Source organism: Papio anubis, chromosome 9 (genome assembly GCF_008728515.1).
Source record: "Papio anubis isolate 15944 chromosome 9, Panubis1.0, whole genome shotgun sequence".
NCBI classification, from domain to species: Eukaryota; Metazoa; Chordata; class Mammalia; order Primates; family Cercopithecidae; genus Papio; species Papio anubis.
The window spans coordinates 47067788-47087542 of NC_044984.1; the positions used below are offsets into that span (position 1 = coordinate 47067788).

Genomic DNA, 19755 nt, shown 5'->3' on the forward strand with positions numbered 1-19755 from the left:
GGCTCCTGTGGACGCAGCTTCGGCTACCGCTCTGGGGGCGTGTGCGGGCCCAGCCCCCCATGCATCACCACCGTGTCGGTCAACGAGAGCCTCCTCACGCCCCTCAACCTGGAGATTGACTCCAATGCTCAGTGCGTGAAGCAGGAGGAGAAGGAGCAGATTAAATCCCTCAACAGCAGGTTCGCGGCCTTCATCGACAAGGTGAGTGTCTTGGATCACACCTTTCCTGAACTCCCACCACCTACACAGCCAGGGCTGGGCACTGAGGATGGAGTCAGAGACAGAAAGACCTCTGACTGCCTGAGATCCCAGTCTGATGGGAGAGGCACACAGACACACAGACACACAGACACACACACACACACACACAGAGAGACACACACAGGCACTCAAGACGCAGACTCAGCTGACAGTTCAGATAGGGGGAGCTTGTGAAGGAAAAGTGTGGCCAGGCTGCTCTGGGACACAAGCTAGATATCAGGGATTTGGGGGTGGGGGACATGTGACCGCTGCTGCTGAACTCAGAGGGATTTGGGCAGACCCAGGGTGAGAAAGTAGGGTGCACTGACTTCCAGATGACATAGGGGAAGAGCTGGGACAGCTGAGCTCCCTTCCAGATGGTGATTCAATTTAGACACCCTCTTCTTGGCACCATCCCCAGAAATCCCATCTGAGATCTGAACCTGGGTACTCTGCCTGTGAGGGATGCTGCCTCACCTGGCTTCAGAGTGAGGAGCTGAGCCTCCACTGTGTTCATCTGCTTGGGGTCACTGAGCTCCCCAGAGAGCAGGCACTGACACCACCCAGCCCTTGCTCCATTCCTGAGTGGGAAATCTAGGCACAGATCATGACCAGGAAATCCAGAAACTCTGTCTCCCACTGCCCACCTCTACTCAGTCGCAGATAAGCTCCAGATTTGGGGATTTCCTTTAAAGTATCCCTCCTCCACCAGGTCCCCAGAGCTGTCTTTGGGGGCATCAGAAACCATCTGCCCCTCCTTCCCACCCTGAATGGCAGGTGCGCTTCCTGGAGCAGCAGAACAAGCTGCTGGAGACAAAGCTGCAGTTCTTCCAGAACCGCGAGTGTTGCCAGAGCAACCTGGAGCCCCTGTTCGAGGGCTACATCGAGACTCTGCGGCGGGAGGCCGAGTGCGTGGAGGCTGACAGTGGGAGGCTGGCCTCAGAGCTCAACCACGTGCAGGAGGTGCTGGAGGGCTACAAGAAGAAGTGAGTGACAGCAGGAGGGATGCTGGGCACAGGAATGGGGTTTAGGTTAAATACACTGGATTAGACAATAAGAACTCCCAGGTAGGGTGAGTGGCCATGACCACTAGGTTGACCGAGGGTGGCAGGGTCTTTTCATTTGTGGAATCTTTGCCCAGACACCTGTGTAAGAGGAGGGCTGTGACTCCCACTACCTGTCTCTATCCCACTTCAGCCTTCTCTTCCCTGAGCCACATCACGCAGCAGCTCTCCCCTGCGCTCGGTGGGGAGGAAGCCTCTGCAGGGTTCTGCTTCTCTCCTGACCCTCAGTCCCGATACCTGTAGCACCTGTCAGATGTGAGCCCAGGGTCTCTCACGAGTGACAGGTCTGGGGCTCTGGGTGTTCCCACTGCCTTGGGTTCTAAGCTCCGAGGGCCTGCAGGTCCAGCACCTGAGCTGGGATTCACACCAGTGAAGGGAGGTTGGGGCTACAGGCCCCGGGAGGATATGCTGTTTACTCCCAGGATGGGGTTGGGGGCTGAGTCCTATTTGCCTCCTGGGGGACCTCAGAGACCCTTTGGGAACAGGACTGGGAGGTACCAGGTGAGCCCTCTTCCTCCCCAGTTCGAAGTGGAGAGAGAATCCCAGACACATCCCACATCCAACCGGAAAGCACTCAGCTAGTCTGCCAGGCCCGGGCTGTGTGGGGGTGTTTCTAGTACTGTCCCCGTGGCTGTGATGAAGTGTGATGTGATGGGGGCTCTGCAGAGACCTGCCTTGCTCTGACCTCCCCTCTCTGCCCTCTGCTCTGCCTCAGGTATGAGGAGGAGGTTTCTCTGAGAGCAACAGCTGAGAACGAGTTTGTGGCTCTGAAGAAGGCAAGTGACACAGGATTGAGAAGCACAGATCTGTGGGATCTCAGAATGACAGGCTCTTCCTGGGGACACACAGGGGGTCTCAGTCTCAGTGTGGAGCACAGTGACCTTTCCACAGTAGGATAGGACTGCCCAGGTGCAGATCATTGGATGGAGCATCCAGGGTCTTGAAAAAGGACAATGACCTTGGAACATCTATCAGCACCTGCCTTGGGTGAGGGGATGGCTGCACTGCCCTCTGTGTGTCCTGCTCTGCTCCAGAGGTTGTGGTCTGTTGCTGAGTCCCCTGGAGCCATAGCAGATACAGTGTCTCTGCTGAGAGACAGTGCAGTCTGTCTAGCATTTTGGGGACTCGGACCTTGAGGCACAGACACAATCCCAGGGTCTAAGGGAGGACGGAGCAGAATCAGGAGCAGGAACTGGGCTCTTGGAGCACTACTGAAGGACAGGAAAGGGTCAAGGTGTGAGAGCAGGGGGGTCAGTCTGGGCAGGCTTCCTGGAGCAGGAGAGGGGAGAAGGGAGAGACAGGAGGGCAAGGAGGGGTGAAAGGCTGGTGAGTCATGCCCAAAGCAAACAGGATTTATCCTCAGAGGGGCAGAGGATGCCAGCTCATCCCAGGAAGGGCAGAAGGGAAGCAGAGGCATGGGAATGGGACACCGGGGACTGCTTTCCCCTGGCTGCATGGAATGGATGGGCAGAGAGACGAGTCTGGGGGCTAGATTACCAGGGTCCTCTGAGCTCCAACACTCCCCACCTTTCCAGGATGTGGACTGCGCCTACCTCCGCAAGTCAGACCTGGAGGCCAACGTGGAGGCCCTGATCCAGGAGATCGACTTCCTGAGGCGGCTGTATGAGGAGGTGCGGGCCCAGGGGCCAGGCAGAGACCTGGCGGCCAGCAGAGAGGAGAGTTGGGGGTGGGCGTATTGGACAGGATGTGGGTAGAGGTTGCAGTCCCTGAGGCTGTGTGAGGGGGCAGGGCTGGGGACCAGAGAAAGCCTGAGAAGGTGGAGTCAGGACATGGTGGGTGGGGCTGTGTTCTCAACTAAAGTCACCGCCCCCACCTCCTGCAGGAGATCCGCGTTCTCCAGTCCCACATCTCAGACACCTCTGTGGTTGTCAAGCTGGACAACAGCCGGGACCTGAACATGGACTGCATCGTCGCCGAGATCAAGGCACAGTACGACGACATTGTCACCCGCAGCCGGGCCGAGGCCGAGTCCTGGTACCGCAGCAAGGTGAGTGGCACAGGACACCTGCCTGCTAGACATGGCAGTGGGAGGGATGTGAGGTATCTATTAAATAGGTTTCCTTTTCTGGGGATGCTGGTCCCTGGGGATGAGAAGAGATGGCTGCCACTCTGAGGTTAGGGTGGCAGGGCAGGACTGCCATGTGTGGTTGCACAGGCTGAGCACTGTACAACCTGCATAATCATCCGTGGTGCCCTGAATGGATGGGAAGTCCCACCCTGAGCCTCATGAGCATCTCTACTTCCCCCAGTGTGAGGAGATGAAGGCCACGGTGATTAGGCATGGAGAGACCCTGCGCCGCACCAAGGAGGAGATCAACGAGCTGAACCGCATGATCCAGAGGCTGACGGCCGAGGTGGAGAACGCCAAGTGCCAGGTATGGGGCATCTGTGACCAAGGTCAGAGAGACCGAGGGCCTAACCATTGTCACACAGCCTATGTGTGCCCCATCTGGATCTCAGCATTCATTCTCCAGCCTCTTTGTCCATGTAGAGTCCCTGGTTGTGGTCTCTCAGTGAGTCCCAGGTGATGAAGGCGAGAGGCTTTGCTCTGGGGTGCTCCCAGGTTGGTGGGGAGCATGGTCTCATCCAGGTAAGCATCAGAGAGACCCAGAGATTCTAATCTACCTTGTTCTCTCTGTTGTCTTCAGAACTCCAAGCTGGAGGCTGCAGTGGCCCAGTCTGAGCAGCAGGGTGAGGCGGCCCTCAGCGATGCCCGCTGCAAGCTGGCCGAGCTGGAGGGCGCCCTGCAGAAGGCCAAGCAGGACATGGCCTGCCTGATCAGGGAGTACCAGGAGGTGATGAACTCCAAGCTGGGCCTGGACATTGAGATCGCCACCTACAGGCGCCTGCTGGAGGGCGAGGAGCAGAGGTGGGTCCCATAGACCTTTCCCTTTCCCAGCCGTGCCAGGGTTCTCAGCGTGCCCTGTCTTCACACTCCCGGCAGCACTCAAGTTTTGTTTCTTAACCTCCCCACCCTGCAACCAGATAGGTAATTTGTGTAAGTCCCCTAAGTATGATCTAGCGCTGCTTGAGTCTCTCATGTTCACCTAGGCACTGATCTGAAATTGCGGTCTTGTTAATCTCAGTTGAGATCCAGTAATCTGGCAGCAGGTATTCCTGTTACTGAGAAGCCTAGTTAAGGCTTGGGGCCAGCTTGCCTGGGTAGTGCTCCTTCCCTTCCAGCTGTAGCTGCAAGTGCCTCTCAGGATTTCTTCTGTTTTTCCTAGTCTGGCCCTGGCTCCAGCTCCAGACCTGGGAGTTCAGATGCATCCCATAAGGACAGCTTCAGATAAATGACACCATCAACTCACATTTTTCTATTATAATGGCAATGAACATCCCAAAGGGGTCTTCTATTGCAGCAAGTGGGAATGAGTTAGACACAGTGTAAGGACTTACCCGTTGGGGCAGTTATGCCTTGCTCTCAGGATTTTTGCTTGCTTGCTTGCTTCAGAGGTGGGGGGAGCGGAGAAGACCTACTGGTCACTCAGCCTTCCTATGGCTGAAGGTCAGCTATACAGCTGGAGGGCAGCTATACAGCTCCTGCTCCCAGAAGGACAATGCTCCCAGAATGTGAGCGCAGTCTTTGCCCTTGGTTTCTTTCCCCTAGTTAGTCAGTTGGTTTCACTCCAAGTTCTTTTTTTTTTTTTTTTTTTTTGTGGACAGTCAGGCCCTTGGCCCTGGGGAGAGGCGGGTGAAGATTGGGGATGCAGAGGGAGCATCTTGTGTATTTGGGAAATGGGGAACACAGGTTTGGGACCTAGAAATTAAAGTGACCACATGATGAGATTTCCAACAAACTCGAGTTGTTCCATTGGAAAGCTCAGAGGCAGGGGTCTGGCTCGGCCTGGGGAATTTAATAAGTGAAGAATTCTGGGAGGAGGAGTTTTCCAAGTCTGAATTTGGAAGTTGGAGAGACACATGGAGATGGCATTGGAATCTGAGCGGCCTCAGATTCCAATCCTCCAACACACAGGGCTCTTGGAATGAACTCAGGAGCTTTGGTGTGTGTTGCCTAGGGAACCTGGGCATGGGACAATTTGATGGTGGCTGTGGCTTCTCTTATCTGAAGCTGATTTCACCAATCCTTGGCCAGTGTGCTTTCAGGGGAACTCCATTTTCTTCCCTTAGGGGAAGCTATGTGGGAGGGAAATGTGGGCTGGGTGGAAATGAGTGTTTGGGGTGACAGCCCTGCCTTGTCATTGGACATGTCCTCCCTCTGGGCCTCAGCCTTTCCATCTGCTGGATGAGACGACAGTGGTGGGCAGTCTCTGAGCCTGTTCTAAAATCCCATTAGTTTATCCAACAGTTTTGTATTGAGCCAGGCATTATTTTTAGGTGGTGGGGAACGGAATAGACAACAAAGTCTACCCCCCTGACGCCTATAATCTAATGACACCAATCAGACTGGATTTCAGAAGTTAAATCTGCTTCCCTCAAATGCACCTGCAATTCAGTCAGAGCCAACTTCCAGGCAGTGGCAGCTAATAGCTCTTAAGGGCTATGAGCCAGGCTGTAAGCACTGGACGCCTCTTATTTGATTCATTCCTCATAAGAGATCTACGAAGTAGATTTTCCTGATAAGGAAGCCCAGGCTGAGGCTGGCTGAAGCTGGGGTTGCACAGCTCAGGAGCGGTGGAGAGCCAGGCACTTACAGGCCTTCTGTCTCCAGACCCTCACAGTGACCCGGGGCTACCCTGGCTCCTGGTTGAGAGCATTTCTTGCCCCCTCCCTTTGGCAAGTGCCCAGATGGAGGGCCACAGATGTACCCCCTCCGCCTCAGTCGCGGGGGCCCAGCGCCTTTTCTGAGGCACTGACCTCTGCCCTTCTCTCCCTGCAGGCTGTGTGAGGGCGTTGGCTCGGTGAATGTCTGTAAGTAGTGGGGTCCGTCCCCTCCTCCCGCAGGGCGGGTCTAGGAGCCTCTGGGGAAAGGGCGCGTGGGCTCACAGCGAGCCACCCACTCAGGCAGCGGCTGCGCCTGACGCACGCCTCCGTCTCTTCTTCCTGCAGGCGTCAGCAGCTCCCGCGGTGGCGTCGTCTGTGGCGATCTCTGTGCCTCCACTACTGCCCCTGTTGTCTCCACCAGAGTGAGCAGCGTCCCCAGCAACAGCAACGTGGTGGTGGGCACCACTAACGCTTGCGCCCCCTCCATCGGGATTGGCGCCTGCGGCGGCAGCTGTAAGAGGTGCTAGGAAGCTGCGGCCTCTGCCAGCGCCTGTAGCCATCATTCTCCACCCAGCCAGTCCTCGGGCCACCGGAACGCGCCGCCCTGGCCGGCCTCCCAAGAGCCGCCGCCAGCTGCGTGCACTCTAAGTGCCCTCCCCACCGCTCCACTCTGGGAGCCATCCCTGGTCGCAGGAGTCCGGGGAGGCCCCGCCAGCGCCGTGGTCTCTCTCTCTCTAGCCTTTCCTGGTAGTCAATTTGTTGTCCCGAGGATTCATCCTTTTCTTCCGCCTACCTTCTGTTTTTTTGCTGTATGCATTGGTCTTGCCTGACCTCTTCCCCAAAGCTTGGAGGAACGGGGGAGGCCCGGGAATGTCCCTGTCTGCACGACCTGGGACTCTGCCCATGCGCTTCTGCCTGTGGAATGGAGACGTGCACCCTGGATGGTGGTTCTGTGACTCTGCAAGGGACAGGCCCACGTGTGGCCCGCAAGAGCTTCTGAAAAACTAATGACTCTGCTGCCTTCTCCTTTGTCTTTGTTTCACTCTGTGTTTCCAATAAACTCATTGTAGCAAATCAAGCCTAGTGTCTCAGAGTCTTGAAAATGCCAGGGCCCTCCTGTGATAGGGGTTCCTTGCCAGAGCGCCTCAGGACCCGTTTATCCACTAGTTTTCAGTAGCTGAAAATGACCACAGTAGGTGCTGCCCATCTGTCCTTGAGCAGCCCAGGCCTTGGGGAAAATGAGAGAAGACTCAGGGAGCCGGGGAGTCTTATGGGATCATGGGTTTCTCTAGACCAGGATTTCTCAACTTCAGCACTATTGACAGTGTGTGGGCGGGGTCATTCTTTGTTTTAGGGCTGTTGTGTGCATTTGGTAGGATGTTTAGTAGCATCTCTGGCCTCAATCAGCTAGATGCCAAGCGTCCTCCACCACCCTCTTGTGACAACTAAAAATGTCTCTAGATGTGGCCATATGTTTTCTAGGGGTTCTCAACCAGGGTGATCATCCACTGCCCCCACCCCAAGGCCTTCCTGGAGGGGAAAGTTCATGGGGAAAAAGACAGGTGAGAATGGAAGGAAGGTATGTGAGAGAAGGGAAGTATGTGAGAGAAGCACTGTGCGGGGAGAAAGAGCCTTGGGTTGAGAGTCAGGAGAACTGGGCTTCTCATTCCAAGCCTCAGTGGCCATTTGCCACATGTGTGACTTTGGGCAAATTGCTTCCAGCCCCTAATCTTCAGCTGCCTTGGCTGTGGAATGGAGAGATTGGACAGTATTCCTAAGATCCTTCTAGCTCCCTACGTGGGATTGTGTTTGAAAGGGCTATGTTAATGCCCTCTGAGTGCCAGTTCAGTCATTTACTAGTCTGTAACTGGGCAAATCACTAAGCCTCACTGAGCTTTAAGTTCCTTCAAATTTAGAGTGGGATGATGATATCTACTGGGCCGTAGGGAGGTGTTTCAGATATCTATTACACATAACAAGTCACCCAAATGGAGAGGCTTAAAGCAGCAATACTTTATCATGCCTCAGGCTTCTGTGGGCTTACTGAGCAGTTCTACTTTACAAGATGCTGTTTGGAGGGCTAGAATGTCTGAAAGGCCAAAATCTCACATGGCTGGACTTGGTGCTGGCCACCAGCTGGGAGTTCAGCTGACGTGGTTGGCCACGGTGTATCAGTCAGGGTCCAATCAGAAAATAATAATTTGAACAGAGAAAGTTTAACATAAAGCATTATTAACCATAACAGAGATTGGCCAGTAAAAAGCAAGAACTCTAAAGACCACAGGAGCTGCAGCCATAAGGAGCAGCCCCTACCCCCAGGGCTTTTCTTCGGCATCCAGAGATGGCTATCCTGCTTTCACTAATTGTCTCCTTGAGCACATTTAGGCTCTGCCTGATGCCTGGGCCCAAATTCAATGTCACAGGTTTTGAGTTTTGTTTCAGCAGCATCTCTCTGCCAGGTACCAACTTGCCCTCCACTTATCTATTGCTATGTAACAACACATCCCCCAATTTAGTGGCTTAAAACAACAATATTTTTCATAGTTGTGTGAATTGCCTGGGTAAGTCTTCTGCTTCATATCATTGACTGGGGCTCTGGCCCTGCTGAAAGGTCCAGGATGGCTTCACTTGTAAGGTTGGCATTTGGAGCTAGCTCTGGTCAAGAGTTCAGGAGCTGATGGCCGGGGCTTCTGTTCTTCCCTATGTGCTCCAATCTCTTTAAGGCCTCCTGGGCACGGAAGCTGCAGAAGGTGCTTTCCATCAGATTCTATTGGTCAAAGCAGTCATGCGGCCAGCCCAGGATCAAGGGGAGGAAAAACAGACTCCACCTTTGATATGAGCAGTGCCATGCACAGAGAGGGAGGAGCTGTTGGGGGCTCATCTCTGAAGATAGCTACCACAGGAAGATTAAATAACACAACACAAATAAGTTTGGGGTATAGTGTGGCATACAACAGATACTAAACAATTAGTGTTTATGACTGCTCTTGTTGTTATTACTATCATCATGACATCATAACAGTGCATTATTCCCAGCCTCTGAATAGCAGGGGAAGAGTGGGCTGGTAGGAAATACTGGGAGCTGAAGGTTTGGCATCCTAGCTTTTGTCAGCAGGAGTGTGTGGCCAAGCTTCTTCAGCTTTTGGAGCCTCTGGTAGTTTACCCACTTGATAAAGGCAGGTGATAGCAGCAGCCCACTGAGTGAATGAGAGCTTCAGCTGGTGTACAGAGAAGGGTGGATGTCACAGCACTGTTACTCTGAGTACTGGCACTGCCACACTGGCCCTATCTCAGGCTTGTCAGCACAGAGGGATCCATCATCCAGTTAGCTCATATTCCTCAGCAGCCAGCAGGAAGTTTCCAGAGAAGAGGCAGCTGGCTCTCTGTGAAGCATGGAAGGCCTCATGAATTGGCTCATAGCATCTACCTCTGCAAGAGGATGGGAAAAGTGCCTGGAAGGAAGGAGGAATGAGAAACACCCTTGGGTGAAAAAAGTTTTCATGGAGTGGAGTTGGAGCTGGGGTAGGAGGGCCCGTGGAGGAGGATGTAGAAATGATGTGCTCATTTTCAGCTTTTAGAGGCATTGGAGAGCAGCCCCCACTCTCCTTGGCGGCCTTCCTGACGCATCAGAGCTCCTGGATGGCCCCATGCTCCATTTCCAGCTTCATCTCTATCTCTCACATACTGTTCTCCATGTCTGGAGCACATCTCTCCTCCTGGTTAACTCCTTACTTCAGTTCACTTCTTGCTTTCAAATGTAAGCTTTGCAAGGACAAGCATCTTTAACTATTTTCTTTTCTTATAGGAACCCAAGCTTGTGTAACAATACCTGCTACACAGCAGGAGCTCAATAATGATTTGTTGTTGAAATAATGAGCTCCTGGTTTTCCTTTAGGTCTCAGCTTCAATATTATCTCCTTTAGGAAATAATCAGCTTTGCCTGCTTAACAATCCTCTGGCTCTGATTCTCTTTTTCTTCCAGCACCAAGGCTCAGGGTTCTTCATAGCCACCCCCTCCTTGGTGGAGAGGTGGCAGTGGTGGTGCAGAAGATGGGGCTCAGGGACTCAGGACCAGGCTCTCCAACAATCTTTTCTAGCCCCTTGAGCTGGTTGGGTGGAAGGGAGATGAGTCACCACCAGAGGCATGGAGCCTCTGGGTTCCCCCAGGTGGCACCTCCATGACTTCCCGAGGCTGGCAGTCCTTACAGTATCCTCCTTAACCCCCGAGAAGGGAGTGTTAAACCCCAGAGCAGAAATCAGAGCCCCTTCCCAAGAAAGACAGAACTGAAAAGGCCCCTGGAAAGCCTCTGGTCCAACCCCTTATTTGACAGGTGTTTAGGGCATCTTGAGTCAGCGTAGGGGAGAAAGGTCGGGGGCAATGAGGAACAGGAAGCTGTGACAGGCACTGAGCGATCGGTCAGAGCTAGACATACAGGGGAAGGTATATTGTATTTAAGTCTGGACTTTGTTCCGGGGACAGTGGTGACCCACTGAAAGCGCAGCCTTGTGTTTGATGAAGGTCTCTTTGGCTGCTGTGAGGTAGGGTATGGAAGGGAGAAGAACAGGACTCCAGGCAAAATGGTGGTGGCTGGGTGTGCTGGCAGCAATAGGGAGAGAGGAAAGAGGGGCATGGAGAGGTATTTAGGAGGTAGAAAAAGAAGTCCTTGGGGCTTAATGAATATTGAGGGTACAGGCATGGATAAATCATAGGTTCTGGTTTGGGCAACTGTGTTGATGATCTTGGTAAGAGAGACTGGAGGAGACTCCGGTTGAGAGGGTGGGAAGCAATGAGTTAAGCTGGAAGGTGTGCTGAGTTCGAAGCATCTCTAAAACTGACAAGTGGAGTTGTCTTGTAGGAACTGGAGCTGGTGGGTCTAAGCTGAGGAGGGAGGGTAGAAGGAGAATCATCAGGGCTCTGAAGCCCAGGTGGGGGATTTTAACCAGGGAGGACATTAACTGTGGGTGGTAGCTGAAGGTGAGAGACTGATGCGACTGCCTAGGGAGAGTGCAGAGAGGTAGGAAAAGGCCCCGAGGTAGTTGGATGTTTGAGGCAAGGTGCAGGGTGAGGTGTAAGTCAGTGAGCAGAACTGCCTGGGAGGAGCTGAGAGCCTGGCCTGGGAGATAAGGAGGTGAAAGGCCCGAGGCTCAGGAATTGGGAAGTGGTAGGGAGAGAAGGCACTGGGCAGCCCCTGGAGCTTGGGTGAAGGCTAAAGGGCCCTGGGGGTGCTGGAGATTCCAGGGGGAGGAATGGAAGGGGGTGGGTCCTCCAAGGACATCCTGGTGAGACGGGTGGGAAAGGCCAGGGGCTAGGTGAAGGGGAGGAATGAAGAGGGCCAGCAAGGAAGGCAATGCACAACACTGGAGGTGGGCTGCAGCCTTGCGAGGACAGTTCCAGGCCTGATTCCTTGAGGGTGCGGTGAGGGGCTTCTCAAAGTCTTCCAGAGCTTTCCAGAGCTTTCCAAGTGGAGGACAGGAGAGATTGGGCCAAGCAGCGGGCAGAGGAGCCTCTTAGCCTTGGGGTTGAAGCTGTGAGGTATCTCAGATGAAGGCAGTGAGTGGGGCAGTTGAGGGAGTGAGTAGATGGTGTCCTCATGTCAGCTGTGGAGAAGGCTGGCAGGTTCTGAGGAGGTGTGTGCATGGGGGAAGGGTGGGCCAGGGGCAGGTGCCAAGGCTCTCATCTTTCCCTGTTTGGTGGGCAGCATGAGGAGCATGTGGCAATGGGGTGGGGTCCAGACTGACAAAGGGTGGCCCCCGAGGGTGGCTCCTGGCCCTTTTGGCAGTTACTGCTATGGTACCTATGTGGTAGGATGGCTGGGTGGCAGAGTGAAGATATGCTAGGAAAAGAAAGTGGGGACTGTATATGCAAGAAGGGGGCAAAACTCAAACACGCACACAAGCATGCTTACATGTGCATACATATAAACATGCGCATGCACGTGCACTGCCTTCCAGCTGATCCTCTGGCCTCCTCGGTCACCTGCAGAGCCAATTGGAAGAGCAAAACCCTGCGCCATTCAGACTGATAGGTGTGACAGGTAGAAGGTGCTGTGAGCCAGTCGGCACTGCCTGGTCGGGAGATGACAGAACCATCTGGGGATGAGGCCCTATCGGTGTCCAGGCTGAGAACTGGCCAGAACGACTCTAGTCTTCAGGCCATATCATCAGGCTGGGGTGCTCACCAGTTGGTGGGTGTGGGTGGGCCCCAAGAAAGCAAGACATTACGGCAAGAAAGCAGGTCCCCAAGTTTATTGAAAAAGGGGAGACAAGAGGCCAGAGAGGCAGGGGGAACAGTCTCACAGTGCTCCTTCCAGGAAGGAAGGCCCTTCTCCCCGGGAGGGGCAGAAGGCTGAGACAGGGGAAGGAATGGGTCTATTCCCCAGCCGCAGGCCCCTTTCCAGTGGGATGAGAGGTAGGGAGGAGCCGCTGGTGGGAATGAGCTGATGGTGTATTCTCAGAACACAAGGGGAAAAGCCAGCGATGTGCTGCTGTTCTCAGTTGAGGGCTGGGCAGTGGCACATCTGGCAGGCAGAAGGGGCTCCCCTGGCTCTCTTTTGGGCCACTTAACACCTCCCCTGCCTGCATGAGCCCCCTCCGCAGGTGGTGTTCAGCTGGCCACAGGGCTTGCACAAGCCGGTGCTCACCACCAGGTTCCCGTTGCAGGGGGCGCTGCAGACGCTGCCTGTCACCGGCCGGGAGCCGGACACACAGAGGTCCCCGCACACAACCCCACCCCGGGAGCTGCTGACACCTGTGGGAACAAGGGCAGGGTCAAGAGACCCCTGCTGGTGGCTGTCCCATCCAGCCACCTTCCTTTGGTCTGTCTGATGTGTCGGCCATCCAGGGAAGGATGCGAGGAACCTCCAGTTCTATTCAGAAGGTGTGGAGGGAACCCTAGCCTGGGAGCCAGCAGACCGGGGTTCTGGTCCTGGTTCTGCCTTGTGACCTTGGGGAGTCCCTTCCTCTATCTGGGCCCCAGCTTTCTCACCTATACAAGGTGAAGGTTATGAGTGACATCTGAGGTCCCTTCTTGCAGTGACGTCTTATTATTTTCCCCTCCCTAACACATTGATGCTGTGAGGTTCTTTCTGCCAGCTAACCTTAGTCTCTCTTGTTGCATGACCAATCTATCCTCTTTACTGGGGGAATTATTGGAAACACTCCCCCCAAAGTCTCTGCATATACTTGTAGTCAAGAAGTCCTTTGTCCCCAGTCTACATGTTCCTTTTCAGGGTTCAGGATACTTACAGACATTCACAGCTTCAACACCTTCACACAGCCTGAGTGGGGAAAAAGTAAGGAAGGGGAAGATGAAAGAAGTCAGAATGAGGTCATCGAATTTCCCCTAGGGGCCGACATGGGTCATCTCAGGGCTATTTCTGACCCACATTTATGCCCTCGTGCAACTTAGAAAAAGTTGCCTTTCTGGCAGAAGCAATGTCAGGTCACACTATTTAGCAAGCAGAGTATGGTTGGATTTCAGCTCTCACTTGTCTCTCAGCTGTCATTTGTCTTTGTGCAGTGAACAACCTGAATAACCATATTTGTCAGGTCTGGATAGGCTCAGCCTTCAGAAGGGGAAGGCCCTCTTGGGAAGACGAGGTCAGGGGTGGAGTTTGGCCAGCAGCCCTGCCCTAGAATAGGTGATGTCCTAGAAACCAGACAGGGTATAGATCTCGGAAGAATTGAGAATGAGACAACTTGAAGATGTGGATCCGGGATCCATAGAGGCAAGAATGTCGCCTGGGCACTGAGACTGAGATAGGGAAAAATCAAAGGTGGGCAGGTCTATGCAAGTGGAGAGCTTAGGGCTGGGCTGGACCCACCTCTGCTCCTCGCCCTCCAGCAGGCGCCTGTAGGTGGCGATCTCGATGTCCAGGCCCAGCTTGGAGTTCATCACCTCCTGGTACTCCCTGATCAGGCAGGCCATGTCCTGCTTGGCCTTCTGCAGGGCGCCCTCCAGCTCGGCCAGCTTGCAGCGGGCGTCACTGAGGGCCGCCTCACCCTGCTGCTCAGACTGGGCCACCGCAGCCTCCAGCTTGGAGTTCTGGGTATGGAGAGGAGAAAGTGAAGTTTAGTTTCCTGAAGTCCCAGCCAGTCTCTAATAGGATCATTCAGCTTCTATCTTAAAATACTGTCTCCCCAATCAGCTTCCTAAACCTTTCTTCCCTCCTCACTTATACCACACACACACACGCACACACACACACACCCCCCACAGATACTCACACACACCTTGGCCAAGGCAATCAGAAATATCTCAGTAGATTCCTCATCTTACCCTGTCACCCTGAGATTGCACTGGGAAGACTTTTCCAGAATCTAATTCAAATCCCTCTGCTGAGGGCTAACTCCAGTCTCTTCCTACACTGAGGGGTGGGCCGGGTTTACATACTTGGCACTTGGCATTCTCCACCTCGGCCGTCAGCCTCTGGATCATGCGATTTAGCTCATTAATCTCCTCCTTAGTGCGGCGCAGGGTCTCCCCATGCCTGATCACCGTGGCCTTCATCTCCTCACACTGCAGGAAGCAGAGATGCTCATGAGGCTCAGGATAAGACATCCCATTCATTCGGGACAGCACAGACGATCGCACAGATTGTGCAGCGCTCGGCCTGTGCAACCACATGTGGCAGTCCTGCCCTGCCACCCCAACCTGAGAGCTATTGGCTTTTCTGTTACCATCCTTAGGGATCGGAATCCCCAGACAAAGAAGCCTTTTCTACTAGATACCTCGCATCCCTCCCACTGCCATGTCTAGCAGGCAGGTGTCCTGTGCCGCTCACCTTGCTGCGGTACCAGGACTCAGCCTCCGCCCGGCTGCGGGTGGCAATGTCGTCGTACTGTGCCTTGATCTCGGCGACGATGCAGTCCATGTTCAGGTCCCGGCTGTTGTCCAGCTTGACAACCACGGAGGTGTCTGAGATGTGGGACTGGAGAATGCGGATCTCCTGCAGGAGGTGGGGAAAGGAAGGACAACTCACTTACCTGGGCTTCTCCTAATCCCTGGATGCCTATCATCCTTTTGGCTCATTGGGAGCAAACCTCTCATGTTTGGAGAAACAAACCTGATGAAGTCGCATAACTTTCTGCACAAATAGGAAATCTCTTTAGAGGAAAACACAACCGTTTCTCAACTGCTTGCTTTTGGAATTATTTAGGCCCATGTGCAGCCAGCATGGTCTAGATGCTTTCCAGGGGCTCAGACCCTGTATGGGGGCCTCTTTCCCTTCTCCTAGACCAGCCCCATGAAGGAAGGCTATTGCTGCCAGAGAAAGTCCTGGGCCAGAGCAATGGGTTCAAGTCTGTCTGATGCTGTGTGGGGTCTACGCTGCAGTCCACTGGCTCAGGGGAAGGATGCAGGGCAGCTTCCCAGGGCACAGTTGTCTGGGGTGCTCACTCTCCTGCCCCTTACTAAATTTGTTCCTTTTTGGTGCTCCATCCCTTTGCCTCCCTGCTCCTTCCCTCTCCTTGCTCCCTGCCAACCCTCCAGCCGTGAGCCTGGGTTCATATGTCAGCAGGCCTGGTTCATGCCTGTGGGTGTCTGGGCAGGGGGTCAGGGATCCCATGGGGGGATCTGTGCCCACCATGGCTGAGAGCACCTCACCTCCTCGTACAGCCGCCTCAGGAAGTCAATCTCCTGGATCAGGGCCTCCACGTTGGCCTCCAGGTCTGACTTGCGGAGGTAGGCGCAGTCCACATCCTGTGTGGGGTAGAAGGGGCTGTGAGGCCGGCTCTCCTCAGAGGGCTCTGAGGACCTGGCTGCCATGTGGCAAGACAAAGAGGATGGGTGGTGGGACTCAGGGCGAGCTCAGTGCCAGCTGGGCTTCACTCACCTTCTTTAGAGCCACAAACTCGTTCTCTGCTGTGGCTCGAAGTGCGACTTCTTCTTCATACCTGAGTTGAGGAGGGAGAACAGGACCTTGTCTGAACAGCTCTTGATCTTGGCCATGAGCATGTGTGCAAAGGAGCCTCCTTCCTAGACCTCCCCCTGCTCATCTCCTGCCCCCAAGTGAAATGGGTGGGGCTCTGGAGGAACCAGGCTGCTGGCCCGGGCCTACTGGGACGAGCTGGAGAAATGAAGCACCCACTCCCCTGTTTTGTTGGAGGTTGGGAGGACAGGAATCTGGAAGCTGAGTGTGTGAATGAGTGTGGTTGGGGAGTGTGAGGTGCTATTTTTCTCACCCAGGTCTCCATCTTCTCTTCCTTCGAACCCTCCCCTACCCTTACTCAGCAGCAGGTGGTGGGATCCTCACTCTGTCTCTCCCCTCCTGGCCTGAGCTGTGGGAGGCAGCTCAAAAGATAGGGAGGGAGGGGTATGCTGGGCCTGGGGAGTCCATGGAGAGAATGTTACTGAAGGAAGCTGGCCACCCCTCAAAACAGATTCCTTCTGAGGATCCAGTGTGTATTCTTCATATCATATATCACACTTTGTAGCTGAAGGGCTAGATTTATAACTCTGTCATGCCTGCCTTCCAGCAGACTGCAGGCTCCACTAGGACCCGCACTGTGTGGATTGCATGGCCCTGCGTCACTAGCACCAGCACAATGTGCTGGCATGTGGTAGGTGATCAGATTGTGTTAGCCGAGTGAGAGAGCAAACTTAGGAAGACACATGTCCAGGACTTTGAGATCTGGTCTCAAAGGAACCAAGGAATACAAGGTTTTGTGAAAAATGGATGGAGAAAGGGAGAGAGCATTGTTTCCCTGATCTGCTGGTGGAAAGACAAGCTAAGCCTCCATTCCCCACACCCAAGGGACCCCTGTGTCTCGGTACAGGTTCTTCTCCACTCTCAGGCAGAGATGCCAGCTGCAGACTGGACACTCCTCCGGGCTCAGGGAGCTGCCACCTTGCTCTTTCCTGTGCCCAGAATCCCTCCTGCCCTCACTCACTTCTTCTTGTAGCCCTCCAGCACCTCCTGCACATGGTTGAGCTCTGAGGCCAGCCTCCCACTGTCGGCCTCCACGCACTCGGCCTCCCGCCGCAGAGTCTCGATGTAGCCCTCGAACAGGGGCTCCAGGTTGCTCTGGCAGCACTCGCGGTTCTGGAAGAACTGCAGCTTTGTCTCCAGCAGCTTGTTCTGCTGCTCCAGGAAGCGCACCTGCCACCCAGAGGCAGAACTTAAGAATCTCTTCTTGCAGCATCATAGGGCAAGAGGGGTTCCCAGCACCAGGGCCTGAAAGTCCCCAACTCTCTGACCCAGAGTCTTCCCTGGAAGGGGTTATGTCATCTCTCTCAAAAACGCCACCAGGGCTTAACCAGTTCCACCTGGAAGCTCTTCCTGGGAGTTAATCTCTTCTAAGTCAGTTTACCTGGTGTCATGGAAAATGCTTGGAGTCCAGATTCTGCTCTCACTTGTTAACAATGTGCCCCTGGATAAAGCACTCACCCCCTCTGTAGAGTGGGGAGGTTAAAGCTCACCTTACTATGAGGATTAAAAGAACCCTTAACAGAAAGGAACCCCACACTGAACACTTACTGCTGTTCAATCACACCAAGCCAGGTGGACCTTTTTAGAAAGGCAGACTGTAGAAGTTGAAAAATAAAGCATGTGCCAATTATTCAAACCCTATAACAACAATGCAATTAGAATAATAGTTACCTGGAATATGAGAATAGGAATGTCCTGTGCTCCAACTCCCTCATTTTACTGATGAGGAACTGGAGGCCAAGGAGGTTCCCGGACTGCCTGAGAGCTCACAATGGCAGAGAAGAGCTCAAACCCTGATCTTCTGCTCTGCAGGGACATCTTCTCTCACTTTGATAATTATAGGAAATTTTCACGTTCCTCTCTCAGCCACGAGGTTGGCCCATACTCCACCTAGCTTCTTTTGTCTAATAACTTGGCCACACCCTTAGTAAGTCCTGTCTTATGCTATTCTTGGTCTCTCATGCTATTAGAAATTCCAGATTTTTTTTTTCCGATCCTTTCTGGTGGGCATCTCTCTAGTGTGATTTCTCTCTTGAGGTTTTGGCTCTGGAGGGCTTTTTCCAACCTCAGAACATCTTCCTAGTCAGAGTCTTTTCTCCCAGTCTCTCACATCACTGCCACAAGGTGGTTGCCTGGATTCGGTGGAGAAGGTGCCTGCAGACTCGAGTTGGACTCTGACTCCACAGATGAGTTCAACCAAATCCAGACTGTGCACTGCCTGCCTCCCCATAAAGCCCGTGAGGACGGGGACCATGTCTCTTGCTCACCCCTGGATCCTGAGCCCCAGGAGCAGTGGCTTGGACAAACTACTCTAGCCCCGGCTCAGTGGCCAAATCACTGTGTGGTATAGAAAGAGCTCTGTGCCATCCATGAGACCCACTTCCAGACAGTCTTCCAGCACCACACTTACTAGCCCTGCCTTGATGGAGACAGCACCTCCTTGGCATTTAAGCAGTTATTTGGCTTCAAATGCCCTGAGCGCCCACAGAGTGATCCTTTGCTCACTAGGTGATATTATCACTCAGTATGGAAGGCTCTGCCTCTCGTTCTGCTTTTGTGTTTTCAGTTAATCTCCCCCATCAGTCTGGCAGCTCCTGGCCCTATTTTTGTTTTCTGTCTGTGTCCTAGAAATATGACTACCTTTCCCTTTGGCCTGGGAACTTCTGTGGGCAAGTTCTTGCTTTTGACTTCCCTGTCAGTGCCCAGCCTGAGTCCTGAACATGAGTAGGGGTTCAGGAAGGGTATGATCCAGGACACCCACCTTGTCGATGAAGGCCGCAAACCTGCTGTTGAGGCACTTGATCTGCTCCTTCTCCTCCTGCTTCACGCACTGCGCGTTGGAGTCGATCTCCAGGTTGAGGGGCGTGAGGAGGCTCTCGTTGACCGACACGGTGGTGATGCATGGGGGGCTGGGTCCACACACGCCCCCGGAGCGGTAGCCGAAGCTGCGTCCACAGGAGCCGGCGCGGAAGCCGCCGCACACGCTGTGGCTGCCGAAGCCCCCGGAGAGGCCACGGTAGCAGGAGATGCCACGGTAGGGGGCGGCGGTGATGCAGCAGCGGCCGGGCCGGGGCCCGCAGGCGGAGACGCAGCTGAAGTTTCCAGGGCGGAACCCACAGCCCATGGAGATGAAGCCACAGGTCATGATGGAGGTTAGGAAGTGTCTGGACAGTGGAGAAGATGGCAGAGGATGGAGCCAAGGTCCCGTGCTCCCTGGCAGATGGCAAGCCCTTTTATGTGCCGGGAGCAGCTGGCGTTAAAAGAGGGAGCACAGAGACAATAGCTGAATTTTATTGGCTTGGCATCACCCTGGCCTCTTAAGCTAGAACCCTGCTTGCCTCTTCAGTGTGGCTGCATCAACAATCCCTGGCCACCGGTCTTGTTTCATCTTCAAAGCCCTTTACAAGCTTGCTCCTTGCTCCTGACCCTCCCATTGGAACTGCTGTGGAGCCGGAGAGGGGCTCCTGAAAGCATCAGCCCCATTCCACCTCCAAGCTAGGGGAACGGGTGCAGTGACCGGGGTGAAGCCTGCTCCCTGAACCCTGTTCTGAAAGGGGCAGAGCTGGGCTGTGGGCCCTGGACCCACGGCCCAGCCCTGGGGTGGAGTGGCCGGCCTGTCCCAAGGAGGAGGCTGCCTCCCAGACAACCTCTTGCTCTAGGCTTTCCTGTCTTTATCTCAAAGGCAGGTTCCTTTCCTCGTTGTCAAGATTGGCCCCTCCTATCCTATTCCTGCCCAGAGCCTGGGCAGGGATGGGAGTGGGGGTAGAGATTTGGGTCGGGGGAGGGCATGGTCTTTGCACTTTGGGTATTCCTAGTGCAGGGACACCATCTGGGAT

The 19755-nt window shown here is 54.2% G+C and overlaps 2 protein-coding genes across 2 annotated transcripts; one reads left to right on the forward strand and one right to left on the reverse strand.

Moving 5' to 3' along the window:
- Positions 1 to 9860, forward strand: LOC101025194 (keratin, type II cuticular Hb6; the record flags this gene model as incomplete). Its single annotated transcript, XM_021922381.2, has 9 exons — positions 1 to 201; positions 1018 to 1226; positions 2020 to 2080; positions 2840 to 2935; positions 3148 to 3312; positions 3575 to 3700; positions 3974 to 4194; positions 6166 to 6197; positions 6336 to 9860. Coding segments are annotated over 9 exons (1293 nt in total), but the record flags the coding sequence as incomplete, so codon positions are not given.
- Positions 9861 to 11732: 1872 nt separating this feature from the next.
- Positions 11733 to 19637, reverse strand: LOC101024478 (keratin, type II cuticular Hb3). The gene is made up of 9 exons (XM_003906408.3): positions 18681 to 19637; positions 16881 to 17089; positions 15824 to 15884; positions 15595 to 15690; positions 14774 to 14938; positions 14383 to 14508; positions 13814 to 14034; positions 13236 to 13267; positions 11733 to 12738 (listed from the first exon to the last, which is right to left on the reverse strand). The coding sequence occupies exons 1-9, from the start codon at positions 19062 to 19064 to the stop codon at positions 12551 to 12553; spliced, it is 1482 nt and encodes a 493-aa protein (XP_003906457.1). The 5' UTR covers positions 19065 to 19637; the 3' UTR covers positions 11733 to 12550.
- Between the last annotated feature and the right edge of the window lie 118 nt (positions 19638 to 19755).

What these genes read in the sequence shown, in the direction of transcription:
- LOC101024478 (XM_003906408.3), bottom strand. Translation starts at nt 19,064, where the DNA reads ATGACCTGTGGCTTCATCTCCATGGGCTGTGGGTTCCGCCCTGGAAAC. An exon ending in TGAGGCGGCTGTACGAGGAG is followed by an intron (nt 14,939 to 15,594) that starts GTGAGGTGCTCT and finishes CACCTCCTGCAG; the next exon opens with GAGATCCGCATTCTCCAGTC. An exon ending in TGTTGAAGCTGTGAATGTCT is followed by an intron (nt 12,739 to 13,235) that starts GTAAGTATCCTG and finishes TTGTTCCCACAG; the next exon opens with GTGTCAGCAGCTCCCGGGGT.